Raw genomic sequence first — 15,635 nt, 5'->3', positions numbered from 1 at the left:
GTTTTTTCAATTGCTAATTCAACCTCTTTTTGATCATTCTATTCAAATATCTATTTATTCTTGAGTCATTTTCAGTGAGACACCTGCATAAATAGAATGGAGCTTTACTCAAAGTTTGGCTTGGATGTCAAGATTGATGACATCACACACACACAACAGGAGTATATGACAAGATTTCTTACTCACATAACGAGGGTTTCTGTGGTGAACAGGGCAGGCCTCCCAACCTAGTCTGAAAATGGCATGAGAGAACAGAGCAAGGAGACTGACTTGGAGTTTTTATGGTTGTTAGAGAGAGAGGCTGGGATGAGGGTTCCCATGTGCAGGTGGGCCCTTGTATGGATGGTTTGATCATCCTATCAATGCCAAATGAAGGAGAGCCTGGGCTTTCTTATCAGCTTGCCCAGATGTGGGGCAGAAGGGGAAGAGGGAGGAGGGAGGCTTAAAAGATGTTCATAGTCAAGTATCAAAAAATGGACTCAGAAGTTTTGTCACTTTAGGAATTTGTCCATTTCATCTAAGTTATCTAATTTGTTGGCGTATCGTTGTTCATAGTAGTCCTTTATAATCCTTTTTTTATTTCTGTAAGGTCCATAGTACTGTTCCCTCTTTCATTTCTGAATTTAATAGAGTTCTCTCTCTCTCTCTCTCTCTCTCTCTCTCTCTCTCTCTCTCTCTCTCTCTCTCTGCTTTTCAGCTCCTATGGTAAAATTTTCATTTGTTATTTTAAGTAATATAGTGTGGTAACTCTTGAAATCAGTCTATCTTCCCCTGCTCAGGATTTGCTGTTGCTGCTGTTTGTTGTTTCTTTGCTTAGTGACTTTTCTGGACTAATGATAGTAGTATATGGTTTAATATTTTCAAAGACAGGAATCTCACCATCTCATGGCAGATCACTGCATTGCTGAATCACTCACATCATTAGAAAGTTCTTCCTTCTACTGAGCCCCAAATCTTTCTCCCATTTTCCCCTTGAACACTTCAAAATACAGCCGTCATCATTTCTGTGTGCCAGTTCTTCCACTATCCGAAGGCTTTTCATAACCCTTTCTAACTCTTCTTTCTATCTCTGGGGAAGAAGTTGGTACTTTCTATTGCACACCTGCCTCGAACTGCCATGGCCTGAGGTGTCCCATTGAAATCCAGCAGGATCTGGAAGGTCTAGATGGAAGAAATAAATTCCCTTTGAGATCACATGAGATCTAATTATGGTTTTTCTACCTCTGCTCCTATGATAACTGAATCCCTGCCCCACCCCCCTACCGTGTGAACACTACCAGTTAAAAACACACGCATACACACACACAAACAGAGAAGAGGTTCAATTTATTGGTTGCTCTTTGGGGAAGGTTATATAGAACATAATTTGGATGAAATGAAATTCTAGTAACAGATTCATAAAACTTTGCTTTAAACCAAATTAGCTTTTATGAGACTATCAAATCCCCTCTTATCCTTATACACAGCAAAGTACCTCAACCATAGTCTATATAATCCTCTGTTGTTTTTAAATGATTAAAGCAGATATAATACATAATGCAGTTGATATTAAATATCTTGAGAATGACAAATCAATAGAACTACTTTCACTCTTAAGCGTTAACTAGTCATTTATAAATGTTCTGCACATACATTTTTCATTTTAGATTTTCTCCTTAAAAGGACTTGAGAACTATTCATTATTATCTGCTATTTGTTTGTATACACATATCATTAAGTCTTCCAAATTACATTTAAAATTATTCTTAATATTGCCTCAGAAATGTTAACCTTTAAGGAACATTCAATTTAAAAAAAATAATAAAAGCTCAGGTCTTAACTCTGTAATGCATGTTCAGATGTGTCAAGATTTTATTGTTTCCCTCTGACCTGATAAAAGCCTCCAACAGAATACAATGTGCCAGCCTCTTCTTTGCTCAACTCAAAGGAAGTCAAATAAAGGAGAAAAATAAATGCCTGAAATCACAGTGACCAAAGGAATTGAATTAATAATTACATTAAATAACCATAACTTTTTGTTTAACTATTCACATTCCACACAGTGGAAATTATCCTTTCCTCCGGATTTTTCACTTACATTTTGAACTTTGAAGAACTACAATAACAAAAAAACAACTTACAGACTTGCAGGATGTGTGTTTTTCTTATTTAATGCCAAGTACAAAGTGTATATCGTAATATTCGTATTTGGTGTTTGGCATTATTTTAATGCAAAAGATTGAGATTGAAAATATCTTGCCATTAAAAAAAATTCTACTATAGTAATGAAAAAACATATCATTACATCATCAGTGACTCCAATACAATATGTAACAGATATGACACTTTCAATAAATGTTGGAAGACACAACATACTTGTGCTGGTCTTAATATAGGTACACTAAGAAAAGCAGATGTTTCCCTCTTTGGCTAGTGCTGTGTTTTTAGGGCAGTTATGCTGATTATCCCAGTGAAGTTAATTTTGAGGAAATTCTCTTTACCTAAGTCAAATTCGACTTACATGCAAGACCATGGAAGCTACTGAAAGAATATTACTGCTGCCAATGTAATCATCTCTTTTTAACACAATTGCATGCTTGTGGCAGAGTTAAAACAAGAGAAATTCAGTGTCTGCTGGTTCTGAATGTCATTTTTCCTCTCTAGTGTGGTTTTTACATTTTCAGCTCCTTCCCCTTTCTCTTCCTCTCCCCCACCCTCAAAATTCTGGCTTAGCATTTGCGTGCTTAATTAGATCCACTCTGTGCTTTATTGTTAGAGGATGTGGATGATAGAAAGATTTAGGGCAGGGGCATACAGTGTATACGAAATGCGCAGACTATGTGTCCGCACAAATTTTACCTAGTGTAGGATCATCAGTAGTGAGTTTAAAAGTTTTAAAATTAGACCCAATATTTTGGGTGTTCAAAATAACTTCTGCCTCAAAGTACGGTTCCTGTTTAGTTGTTAGATGGGAGAACGCTGAACCAAAACAAAAATTAAATGGCCTCTTTCATTGCAATGGTTCTTTGAATGCTGGAGCCTTGATGAGCAACTGAAACACAAGTCTATGGTGTTTGTTTCCCACGTTACACGTGACTTTGCTAGTGAGGCTGAGAAGATACACGGCAAAAAGAGTGTTGGGGGTGGTGCATATATAAAACCTTAGGCTTGAAGAGAATCGGTTAGCCAAACCCAAAATACAGTAAGGTTCACCTACACTGCACTTTGGCCATTAGATAAATCCTAAGTAGGTATTGCCAGCAGCCAGAGGACAGCCTTTGCAAGTAGGTTCTGAACAGTTGCAATGTTACATGAATCCCACCAGCAGCAGACGAGGGCAGCTAAGGAACCCAAATGCTCTGATTTCTGGTGTAATTTCCCACTAGACCCTCAGAGGGCAAAGGAAAAAGGGGTGGTCATATCTCTCACATCTCCTCCTAGGCATTAAACTTCTCCTTAGCCGGAGGCAATCTCCTCTACTTCCTTACTCTCCTCTGCTCTCCAGCTCAAACTCCTGTCAATGTCTGAAACAAAAAGACCCAAACTATACTTCTGGCTAAAATGGAGCAGGCCCTAAACTCTCTCATCTTAGCCTGGTTCTCCACTGTCAGGTACATTCAGCAGAGGCAGAATCTTTATAATACAGGGTATGGCTCTCAGAAGCATTACACAGAAATAATGAACTGGGAAAGAGGTGATTATAACCAAGTAAAAGGAAAGACACTAGAACCTTCTGATTATGAGGTTTTTGGGGTTTTTTTTTTTCCTATCCCTGCATAGGGGGTTCTGAACTACATCTATTGTCCACCTGTGGGGCAAAGCAGAAAGGGGCTGTTTTGGTTTAGCTCACTCATTTGGTTCTGAAAATATTTGGTCAACATTTATGTTTTAAATTTTAGCATTGGGTTACGACTACTTTTCAGCAGATCACAGTGACAGCCGAAATTATTATTATTATTTTTTACAATTTCGTTTCTCCTCTGTTCTCTTGGGTTCTGTTAAATACCAGGAAACACTTGCTAAAACATGGGTCTCAGTGTGTTTTGGGGTTGGCCTTCCAAGACTGCACATCTCCCCGCTGAATTCTGCGGGGCTCAACTGGTCCTCACGCTCAGTCCCTTGGCAATAGGGGATTAGACTGAAATATAATAATAGTCACTGAGATCCTAAGCAGGGATGCACCGCGGATGTGAGGAGCGAGGGAGGAAGCAAGCACAGGTTGAAATACCTTTCCCAAGTCTAACACAGCACTAAAACAGGTCCCTTGCCCTCAGAGTAGCCTCTTCCATGACTGCTCATTCTGAAGGGAGATTCTGGTCCCAGGAGGGCACACGGACCACAAAGGCAAAACCAGACCACAGCACTCCCCCCTTTGAATGTGCCTTGGGTGGTGTGGGCTTTCTGTGCCATCTCCTATGGAAGCGGATTTGTTTAGGTAATAGGAAGTGCCCTCTAGCAGAGATTGTGTTTCCTCCGGTGTCTGCAAACACCCAAAGGCACCCATGCACACTCATGCACACAAACTACACACTAGCAGGCGCCTGTCAGGAGGCAGCCGGTGGTACTTGTTGCCTCTAGGTTTAAGCCAAGTTAGAATCAGGTTGTTTTAGGTCTGGCTCTGGGCCCGCGCGGGGCTGCATCCCTAGGACAAGCGGGGTGTCCCAGCTTAATCCAAATCGATGGAGATGCAACGACACTGCTTCACGCGCGTGACCCTCTTCTTCTTGGTGGGTGGCTGTAGTTCCGGGCAGTTGAGTGTAACCATCATGGTGGTGAACTTCTTGGGCTTGCAGAAGGAGCAGGACTGAAAGGAGCCTTCCTCCTTGCGGATGTGCCTGGGGATGTAGAAGGAGTTGCACTGGCCATAGCAGAAGCGGTTGATGATGGTGCGGCTGCTGCAGCCCTCCTCGTGGATGGTCTGCTTGAGCGGCTGGGTTTTGCACCAGTCTCGCTTCAGGTATTTGCGCTCGGTCACATGCAGGGCCTCCTGGCTGGACTCCAGCACCTCCTCCCCGGGCATGACGGTGCCACGCCCTTGGCCCCGCCCCCGGTTCCTGGCGCCCGGCTGCTGGGGAGACTGAGTCTGCTCGGAGTCATTGTGCTGGGCCTTGTCTGGAGGGGGGATGGCACCTTGGGACCCCTTCTTTTTCCCTTCAGCAGCTGGCAGCAGGGTCCCCAAGAGGAGAAACAGGGCTCCTATAGTGTAGGCGGTGCGGCTCATGCTGAAGGAAGGGAACACAGAGAGGGGAAACATGAAAAATAGAAAAGCTGATTAATGAACGCGTTAATACAGCCATGTACTGCATGTCAACGTTTTGGTAGATCACGGACCACATATATGATAGTGGTCCCATAAGATTACAATGGAGCTGAAAAATTCCTATTGCCTAGTGACGTAGTAGCTGTTCTAACGTAGCCCAACCCATTACTCACGTGTTTGTGGTGAGGCTGGTGTTCTATATGCAAACCTACTGTACTGCCTGTCATATAAAAATGTAGCACATACGATTACGTATAGTACACAGTCGTTGACAATGATATCAAATGACTATGGTACTGGTTTGTGTATTTACTGTAGTATACTTTTTATCCTTATTTTAGAATGCATACTTTCTACGTATGAAAAAGGTTTGCTGTAAAACAGTATGCTGTGTTACACAGGCAGCAACCTCAGACATCTCATGTTTAGCACGTCTCTTGGTCAATTTTCTCTTGTGCTTGATTTAATCTCATGTTGTTTTGTACAGTAACCTGCTGTACAGGCTTGTAGCCTAGGAGCGATAGATAGGCTGTACCACATAGCCTAGGTGTGAGTGGGCTACACCACCTAGGTTTGTGTATTCTACAATGTTCGAACAATGATAATGTCTCCTAATATACCCCATTGTTAAGCAGTGTGTGTAATAGCAGCTAACCTTTTATCAGGCACTTTAAACATTTTCTGTAAAACATTTCTTTTACTTCTCACATATCTCTATGAATTAGGAGGTATTTTTCTCTTTACCCACTGGGCCATCAGGCCATGAGGTAGCTCACCCAGGGTCACACAGCGTATAAGCCAAGATTTGAACTCAGCCAGGACCCATCTCTTCAACATATGTCCTCCCACAGGAATTTCTTCCTGGCTTCTGACACCAACTGCATTTGATTTTGTATTATGATCACTTAGTTGTACTCATTCTTGTGCTAGAAGATATATAGGAAATTCCTACTATCTCAATGCCAGGTTATCTTGCTCCTCTTTGGGGGAACTTATTTTCTATCTTGTGTTCTAGCAAAGATGAATTAGCCTTATTGTCCAAAGAGTTTCGTCTGCCAGGAAAGTATCCGAGTCTTTTCTCCCTAACCAGCCTGAGTGCTTCCTGAGTTGTGCCTTGTTCAGTTATGTGGGTGCTTATGAGATGGTCACTGTGATCAGGCATTAGAAGGAGATCAGTGGGGAGACCAGCAAGCTCTTGACAGAGGGAGAATGCTTCACAGGAAGAGAAAAAAGTCAAGACTGAGTTTCTATTTGAAATCCTCGGGCAGCAACTTGCTATCGGACCTGAAGAAACTCACGTAACTTCTCAATAAATGACTTCATTTAAGCAAATACCTCATCTTCCCAGATAGGTTGTTCAGATCAAATTTGATGTAAAAGTGAAAGCAATTTGAAAACTGACCAAATGTATGGCAGTACTGCAGACAGAATGAATTACTTTACCAGAAAGATCTCATAACTCATAAACACTCCTGGACCCTTCACCTTTTCTCATTTTTAAACTGAGAACAGATATTCATTCTATCATTCTTTATACCATGATATACAATTTTTTCTACTTTAAATAGTAAAATAGGTCATTCACACGTGTGTGTGTGTGTGTGTGTGTGTGTGTGTAATTTAGAAGGTAGACAATGGGACGAGAACAGGTATGTGCAAATATTTACATTAATAAATACCATAGACGTGTTGGATATATTAATGACAGTGAATTACTGTGGATGGATCTGGAGTTAGCTGTGGATCAGAAAAGGAGGTGGCATGTAAATAAATAATGACAAAAAAATTAAAGAAGGGGGAGGCAGAGGGAAAACTGACAAAAGAAAAACAGTAAAGCAAGGATAGAAAGAGAAAAAAAATGAATGGAGTGAGGAATATAAATCAGACAAAGGAGGACGACTCTAGAGGCAGGCTTCAGGAAAGATGGGTCAGACGGAGAAAGAGGAGCAGAAGAAGCGTATTTTGAAAAAGCAGAGTGCAACAGAGAAGCATCAGACTATTAAGATTCTCCTGGGACAGTGCTTCTCTAACCTGAATGTGCAAGCAGTCACCTGGGGACATTGTAAAAATGCAGATTCTGATTCAGTATGTCTTCCTTTCTAACAAGTTTTGAGTAGCAAAGCCTGTAGCACTTGCAGCCATGGGACACAGAGGGGCTTATTAAAATGTGGAAGGATTTTCTTTTCCACCAGTACAGCTTCAAATTCACAGCCTCCCTCTTCAGACCATCACACCAAATCGGACTTGAATCCTGAGGCTCGCCCTGTCCCTCCACACCCCCACCCCATTCCCACCACAGTTTTCTGATCCTGAAAACACTGCTGTGAAGTACCCATTTCCCTGCTCTCTTCTGAACACCAGTGTTACTTACACAAGATAACTGAGAAGTGCAACTTACTAGCAATCTTCTCATGCCCCCCTCTCCTCCCCAAGGAACTGTACCCACAGGTATTATTAGCTAGAGCAATTACCTTTCAAAGACAGCGGCAGTATGAAATCCAAACTCTCTGAGGGATAGGGCCTGCAAGTAAAGACCATGCAACCCTAAGGATAATGTCAAATTAAGATAATTAAATATTAAATTTAAAATATCCTTAAATGGCACCATCTTCCCAGCATCAACCTAATACTTTTGGGCAAGTTCAAGTTTGGAGCTGATAATGTGACATTTAGCTCTCTGCTCTGACTGCAGACTCCCTGGCTTTTGTCAGTTTATGTTACAACATCCCTGTTCTTTAAACAGAGCCTTTTTTGCCTCAACAACAAAAAAAAATTAATTTCCTTGTTTTGTCTTTTTAAAAAAATCACTCATGAGGAAAGTCCAGCTATAAAACACTGCTGATTTTCTCCAGAGACCAGGATAACTTGAGCCATGACAGTTCCGTCTCCTCGGCAAATACAGAGTGAATTTGAGAAGCTTTCCCAAGTGTCTGCTATTTATTCAATTCAGGGCCAGGATCTAAACTAAAATGCAATCTCTGCCCATTTGAAAGAGGAGCACATAAGACAGCCCTAGGCCTACACCCGTGATCTTCCCCAATCCCTACTAAAAATGGCCTCCAGGGCAGCTCAGCCCTCCCAGAGCAAGACCCCCAGAGCCCACATCACAAAGGCCAACTGCGACTGACCGGGAAGGTATGTTGACTGCATATGACAGGTTCACATCATGAGGCCATCCCCTCCCACAAACATCTGTGCAAAAATGCTTTTTTTTTTTTCTTTCTCCAAGACCAACTTAAGACCTCCGTTATACTCAGATTTTCCTTTTGGGCATGTTCACATCTGTAATGAAATAAATACCTAGGCTGAGAGTCATGAGGGCTCGGTCATCATCTTACCCTCAGTGCCTGGCACACAGTAGGTGCTCTGAATGATTGCTACAGACCTCATTGATTTAGAGTCTCCATTCTTTGCGTTTTAAAACGCCTTCCCACATACAAATTAGCAACACAGCCAGTTGGAATTCTTTTGTTCTGACCCTCCGTATAGTGACCTCCTTATAGTCCCGGAAGCGTCTTAACATTTGCCCTCTTTTTTCTAGGAAAACTCCAAATACTCACTAATTTTTACCTGGTCCCATGCAGAATGCTGTGGGTTTTATTTTCCAATTGAAGCCATTGTATTCACTATGGCAGAAACCAACAATAAAGCAGTAAATCCAAAATTAGCCAGCTGTGATTTTCAGTCTTAGTTTGGACAGACTTCCCGTTCCTGTGGGAGTATGCATGCCCCATAAGCCAAAGGGGTCTCAAGTGACAGGCTGCTTTGTATTTTTTTGTAAGCCAAAGTAAATTTTTCACAAAATAAGATTCATTAGATGTGGAAAATATTATGAAATGGTTTTTTTTTTCATATTTAAAAAGCCTACTCTTCAAAGATCTTCAATGTTTATTGTGAGGTTTTTAAGTTCTTCAACCTTATTAACTCATTTGGAGAGAAGTGAAAACCAGCTTCAGGAATCTCAATCCGCAGAGACCTCAGCTTCTTAGAGAACAGCAGTGCTCTGCAGCACTCTGCGTGTTTCACATGATTCAGAGTGAGTGGGATCGGGACTGTAACTAGTACTAGAACCAGGGCTATGTCACGTCACTGTGGGCAGTCACCCAACCGCCCCTGACACCAAACTGGTCTTGATTACTCAGTGAATGAAATCGGACGGTTTTGCTCCTGAAATCCCATTTATGTTGCCACTAAATAATCTGCACTTTGTAAATATCATAGACATGGAGGAAATCAAGAAGATGTAAATTCCTTGAGGACAATTCTTTTCCACATCAACACCTAGCAGAGTGTCCCCATTATCAAAACTCAATCGAAATGCTAATCCAAATTTAGGTTCCTAAGAATTATCACTCATTTCCAACCAGGAGCTGCAAACATTTTTGGTAATTTGCATTCATGAAATGATCCACTCACATCATTAAGTTAAACCTGCACCTCATGGATCCCGAGTGCCTCGTGACAGCCACGCAGACCTCCCTTTATTCTCCTTTACAGATAATCTTCTTTTCAAACCTGCCTCAACTTCCCCTTAATGCATTTCTCCTCCAAGTAATATGATCATATTTTCATGGTGAGCTTACTCTGCAACCAGTAAGACCCATCCCACCTCCACCTTTCCCCGCTCTTTACCACTGTCGTCCCCTCTAATCCACTTGTCCCGAAGGATATAGACACTATCAAAGCAGGTCTTCTCTACCTGATGCTTTCCTTCACATTTCCCTTAGCGATCAAGGGCAAACATCTGCATACAGGATAAACCAGATTAGCCATTTCTGTCCTGTGCAGGTCATGGTGACATATTCCAATCTTCACAAGGCTGTAAGAACATATCATCTAATTCCGGGGAATCAGAAATAAAAATGCTATGTGTGACCCATTTGCAATGTTCTTGATGTCTTTGGGAAAGTTTAGACCAGCTCCTTTCCACATTCTTCTAGCCATATTTGTCATTTTAGCTAACTAACCTGCTTATAATCAGTTAAGTGGAGTGTTGGGTGGAAATTACAGTGAAGAGACAATGGTCAGCAAGACAGATGTCTGTGCTTCAACATCTCATCAATTCCTCCTGATGAATTAAGTTTTAGAAAGACATTCAACAGGTAAAGCATCAAATCATTCTCCCAGCATTAAAAAAAAATAATAATAGAAGAGACAGCAAATACTCTTAAGTGCGGGCCAGGTTTTAGAATAATCTGCTCCTTTTTCTCAGGACTAAATCTTTGAGAAGGTAAAAGGTTATTTTGATTTTAATCTTTACTTTTTAAAATATAGTCAACTTTTAAAAATTACGTAGATGATTTCTTAAGAATACACTGGGTTGATTTTTTTTTTTTTTTGAGACAAGTTGCACCAAGAAGATACAAAGAGTTGATGGTTGGCGAACCAGTAGAGCATAAAGTCTCATCCTGTACATGTTCCAAGTACCGGAATCACAACCTCCATATTTTGAACACCAGTTAGGCTAAAACATGCTGGGGCCCAACATGGCACAGGGCCGGAAGGAGATCACCCCGTAGTTAAGCATCTCAGGAACTCCATGCTCATTGGAAGATTTTTTTCATGAAGTTAGTGAAACTTCACCAACAAACTTCAGTCAACAGGAAATACATTAGAAAGTAATAAATTTTAAATGTTCACTGAGCAGTACTAATGGACAGGCAGCCTACTTCTAGGTTCTGTCTTGGAGTGAAAGATGTGTGTTAGTCTCTGTGTCAGTGAGATTTGGGATTTAAGTTCAGACGACTTTGTAATGTATCCTGGTGCTATATTATGTGACTGCCTCTCCCAATACCACCACTAAAAATAAGAATTATCTATATTTTTAAACCCTTACTATGCTAGGCATTATGCTAAATTCACAACAAAATATGAGGTAGATAACATTGTTTTCCTTTGACCAATCAGGGAATCCAGACTCAGAAACGTTGGGTATCTGCCCAAGGTCACACAGCTATCAAGTGGAAGTGTTAGGGTTTGAGCATCGTTCTATCTAGCCCCCAAACACATGTCCTTAACCACTATTCTTTGGACACCCAGTACGGTATTTAACAAGGGACACATGGACGTGTTTCTAATGCAATAAAGTTGGAAGAATATCGTAACTCAAATAATTATCTATTTTGTATCTTCATGTTCACATGTGAAGAAAAAAAAACTTCTCTTGTCCCAGGAATTACTGTTGTACTTTGCATTTCTAAGAGCATATGTTAAAATGAAAGCAAATTCCTTGCAGATGTATGACATGGGCTGGTAACACTTGCCTGATCTGTGCCTTTCAGTGGATGCTGCAGACACCTCCCCTACCTCCTCCCACTTTCCTTTCCATAAAAGCCTTAGGTTTTCCCATCTGTCCTTTATTCTCTGTTCTAGAACATGCTCCACAGCTTTGCTGTTGACAAGCTTTTCTTGGAAGAGGGATCTGTGGCATAAAATTTCTTGGCATTATATCACTTTCAATACTTAAACACTTAGACCAAGGGCTTCAGTTGAAAAGACAAGGCAGGCAGCTCTCATTCAGAGATGTGGGGAGTTAGTAGGTTTCTACTCCTCCCTGTGTAATCACTCACCTAAAGACTGTTTGCCAACTTGGATTTCCTATAGATCGTGAATTACCGAAACATTTCACTCAAAATGAACTTTTAAGAAAATAGGAAACCTGTGAAATTACCAAGTTTACAAAAAGACTTTAATTTCTACAATGACCTGGGGTTTAAACACACATACACGCTCACACACAAACAGCAACTACAGTTCTAAAGAACACTTAAATCATTCATTAATACTAACCACTGGGGAGTATAATTTATCCAGTGATAGTACTCAAATCACCTAGTGTTGTAGACTTGGGTGTGCCAGGAAGATGAGAATCCATAGTTTTCTTAAGATCTTCCCCTGGTTGCTTTGAAAAATCTGTCCCTTCAAGTCCCCATGCCCCACCTAGCAAAAAGAAGGGGAAGGAAGGAAGGAAGGAAAGGAAGGAAGGAAGGAAGGAAGGAAGGAAGGAAGGAAGGAAGGAAGGAAGGAAGGAAGGAAAGGGAAGGGAAGGGAGGGGAGAGGAGGGAGAGAGGGAGAAAGAGAGAGGAAGAAAAGGAGAGGAGAGAACAGAAGAGGAGAGGGAAGGGAAGGGAAGGGAAGGGAAGGGAAGGGAAGGGAAGGGAAGGGAAGGGAAGGGAAGGGAAGGGAAGGGAAGGGAGAGAGAAAAAAAGGCTGGAAAGCCCTGGGGTGAAAGAAGACTCCTCACCCTGGGAGGAGGGTTATCTTAACCTCTTCTCCGCTATTTATTTAACTTGTGTGTACAGCCAGAAGAAAACCACTACTCTGGGGTCCCTGGGACAGTTTAAATCCCTGGTGACCCACTTAACACAATAGATTGTTTTAATCAACTCGTGTCCTGGCACCATCTCGAAGAGGAACATAAACAGACACGCACACCGCTCGGATCTGCTCTTTCCAGCGGGATATCCAATTACCTATTGATGGTCTCCTCTCTGCCCTTGTACTATTTTTAAGAAGAGATTTTTAACCCCTAACTTCGAGGCTATATTTCTGTCTGAAAGAGCCGGTGTTCGGAGTCAACAGGGGAGGAGAAAGAGGCAGCCGGGTTAGACCCGGGAGCCCATTCCGGCCGCAGAGCCTTGGTCACCTCCCATGTGCCCCCCGCCTCGCCCGGGAACTGTCGCCGGAGTACGGCGTGGGGAAACACCAGGCTGGGGTGTCCCCAAGGCGGAGCTGGGATCCGAAGACAATGCCGAAGCGGTGGCGCGCCTGTTCTTCCCAAGCCTAAAGTCTACAAATAACTGGCTGACGAAGTGACAGCCCGATACCCCTCCGTTGCTGGCCTTGCTCCGCGAGCTGCAGTGAGGTCACCGGGGTGAACAAGGTGGCGGAGGAGGACAAGAGATGACCTGGACGTCCGAGCCGGAGACCAGCCTCCCGCCGCCAGTCTCGCGTGGTCTGTCGCGAGGGAGGCGCAGGGAGGCGACGCGGGGACCTCGGGGACACAAACTAAGGGGTACCCGCGGAAGTGGAACCAGGCAGATTGTCGCAGCCCTGCGCCTGGACGTCCGCGGTTCAGCCGAAGCGCGCGGGGTACCGGGAGAAGCCTAGAACAAGGAACCTAGCGCCCACGAGTGCGCAGCCAGCTCGTGGGTGTGTTCAACTTGAGCACGAAGGGCTCGCTGAACTCCGCGTCCGGGACCGAGTGTCCCGTTACCCGACCCTCGGGCTTCCACTGTGGCCGAATCCCGCGGCTCCGCTCTTGGGAGTGTCTCCATCTCACCTTGAGGATGAGCAAATGGGCCCAATCGCTGATTCTCCGGATCCTCCACCCCACGCCAGGATCGCTCACAGCGCTGCGACGGGCGTCCCCTGTCCCAGTGCCCCGCCTCAGATACATGGGACCCCTGCAGCACAACTTGCCCCGCCGTCTACTGCTCAGATGCAGGTCCCTGCTGCTCCCCATTGCTTCGGCTCACTAATCTTCTGCCCCGCGCTCCCGCAGCCAGGACTCCACGCGCTCCCTGTGCGGTGCCGCTGGCACGCACGGCTGCCGCGCGCACCAGAAGCGCGATTATCCGGGCTCCCGGAGGAGAAAAAAGGGATGCGGGGCCATCTCTCTCGTTCTTGACATCCTCTTTCCCTGCAGACCGCGCAAGGCAAGGTTACTACAGCCCCGACCTTGGCAGGAAGGACCCTGCGATGGTTCTTCATGGTTCACCCCAAGGGACCGCGCTCACAGAGAGCTGCCACGCATCTCTACACGGAGCGGAACACGGAGTCGTTTTGCAAACCTCTGCGCGCGCGCGCGCACCACACACACACACACACACACACACACACACACACACACTCACACACACTCTGACCCGCGCCTCCGCGCTCACCTGTCAGTGCGGCGGGTCGTCGGGGCCTGCGCTCTCGACGCGTGGCGCGGTGTGAGGCCGCGGCCCGAGCCTCCCGGGCTCCGCGCGGGGTCAGCGGGATGGAGAGAAACGCTCTCGCGGCACACTGGGTCGCCCGGTCCGCGGAGGGCGCACCGAGTGCGGGGCATCGCTCAGTCTCCGGTTTAAATGCCGGCGGCCGTGCGCGGCGCCCGGGGCCGCGCCTCTCCATTGGCCAGGCGCCGTCGCTGCCGCGGGACCCGCTATCCACCCCCTTTCCCGGTACTGCCCCCGCCCCCCGCACCCCTCCTGCCTCCCCGCGGGGTCCTCTCCGCCTGCCTCGCCTCTTTGTCTGCTCCCCCCGCCCAGGCCGGCTGGGAGAGGTCACCCCAGGGAACCGAGCCTGGAATGCACAGCAAATCACATTTTCCGCTCCCGTTGAAGGGGGAAGCGCAGGAGGAAATCCCCCCCCCCCCCCCCAGCTCCCGGCCCCTCATTCCTCCTCTGCCCCAGGCCTGGGCTTTTCCTCTCCTGTGTCCGCCCCGCGACGCGCTTGGTCGCGGAGACCTCGCTGAGAAGAGCAAAATCTCGGTGGGATCGTGACAGATTAGACGATTCTTTCCCCGTGGGGGGAGCAGGACTGTGGGATGCTCTGGTTGAGCCGTCGCCGTGGCTATGTCTCGTCTCCGCCCAAGGCCCCCAACTTCGAGGGTGCTGACCCCTGTGCCCCCGTTAACCCCGGCGGGCTCGCCGGCCGCCAGCAGGAGCCTGTCGCCAACATGACACCCTCCTCTCCTCTCCCGCCACGGGTTCTTTCAGCTCAGATGCTGGCAGCCACGGCTGAGAGTGTGCAGAAAGGAATAACGGGGGAGGGGAGAGAATAAACCTAAAAGGATCCTCAAAAGTCAAGGTTTCCATTCCTAAGCCGTCTTAAAAAGGGAGAGAACAATCGCTAGGGGAGGAGGTTTTCTGTAGCATGTTAAAGATGAATAAATCAGGAAAATACAACGTCAAACGAGGAAATAACATCCCAGAAATTGAAGACAAAAAGCTCTGTATGTGAAAAACCGATGTCACATTCTGTATTCATTACTGAGAACCCAATGAATAGTGGCGAACATACCAAGCGCATATTTTTCGAAAGATGAGCGAGCACTTTCGTTTGTTCTCTTAGCTTGGAAATCGGTTCCTCAAAGAGGCCGTAAGTTGTGTGTGGAAGTTACAGCCCATGCAAAAGTCAACCTGGCTGCAAGGTCTGCAGACCGCCTCCATCAGCCAGGTCAGCCGATGACTTCAAGGTGGGGGGAAAGTTTGTTATAGAAGGAAATTTGAAGGTTTCTGCACTGACTAAAGCAAAATAAACAAAACAGTGAAACCCATCAAAAGGTACTTAAGAAACATTCGTGTTTTAAGCACTTGGCTAAGAAAATAAAACCAAACCACCAAACAACAGGATTTTTCCCCGTTAGGCAGGCGTTAGCGGGGAGGGGCTACAAGACACAGGGAACAGCTAC

General features: G+C 45.0%; 1 protein-coding gene across 2 annotated transcripts; it reads right to left on the bottom strand.

Annotated features, from left to right (window-relative positions):
* Positions 1 to 3,745: 3,745 nt before the first annotated feature.
* GREM1 (gremlin 1, DAN family BMP antagonist) lies at positions 3,746 to 14,362 on the bottom strand. 2 transcript variants are annotated; one of them, XM_033109419.1, is made up of 3 exons: positions 14,125 to 14,260; positions 7,711 to 7,760; positions 3,746 to 5,201 (listed from the first exon to the last, which is right to left on the bottom strand). In XM_033109419.1, exon 3 carries the CDS (start codon positions 5,198 to 5,200, stop codon positions 4,646 to 4,648), a length of 555 nt encoding a protein of 184 aa, XP_032965310.1. In that variant the 5' UTR covers position 5,201; positions 7,711 to 7,760; positions 14,125 to 14,260; the 3' UTR covers positions 3,746 to 4,645. The 2 variants fall into 2 exon arrangements, with proteins under 2 accessions (XP_032965310.1, XP_032965309.1); XM_033109418.1 differs by lacking the exon at positions 7,711 to 7,760 and having other exon boundaries at positions 14,125 to 14,362.
* Between the last annotated feature and the right edge of the window lie 1,273 nt (positions 14,363 to 15,635).

This window comes from Rhinolophus ferrumequinum, chromosome 6 (genome assembly GCF_004115265.2).
Source record: "Rhinolophus ferrumequinum isolate MPI-CBG mRhiFer1 chromosome 6, mRhiFer1_v1.p, whole genome shotgun sequence".
In the NCBI taxonomy this organism is placed as follows: domain Eukaryota; kingdom Metazoa; phylum Chordata; class Mammalia; order Chiroptera; family Rhinolophidae; genus Rhinolophus; species Rhinolophus ferrumequinum.
This window is presented reverse-complemented; position numbering and strand designations above follow the sequence as displayed.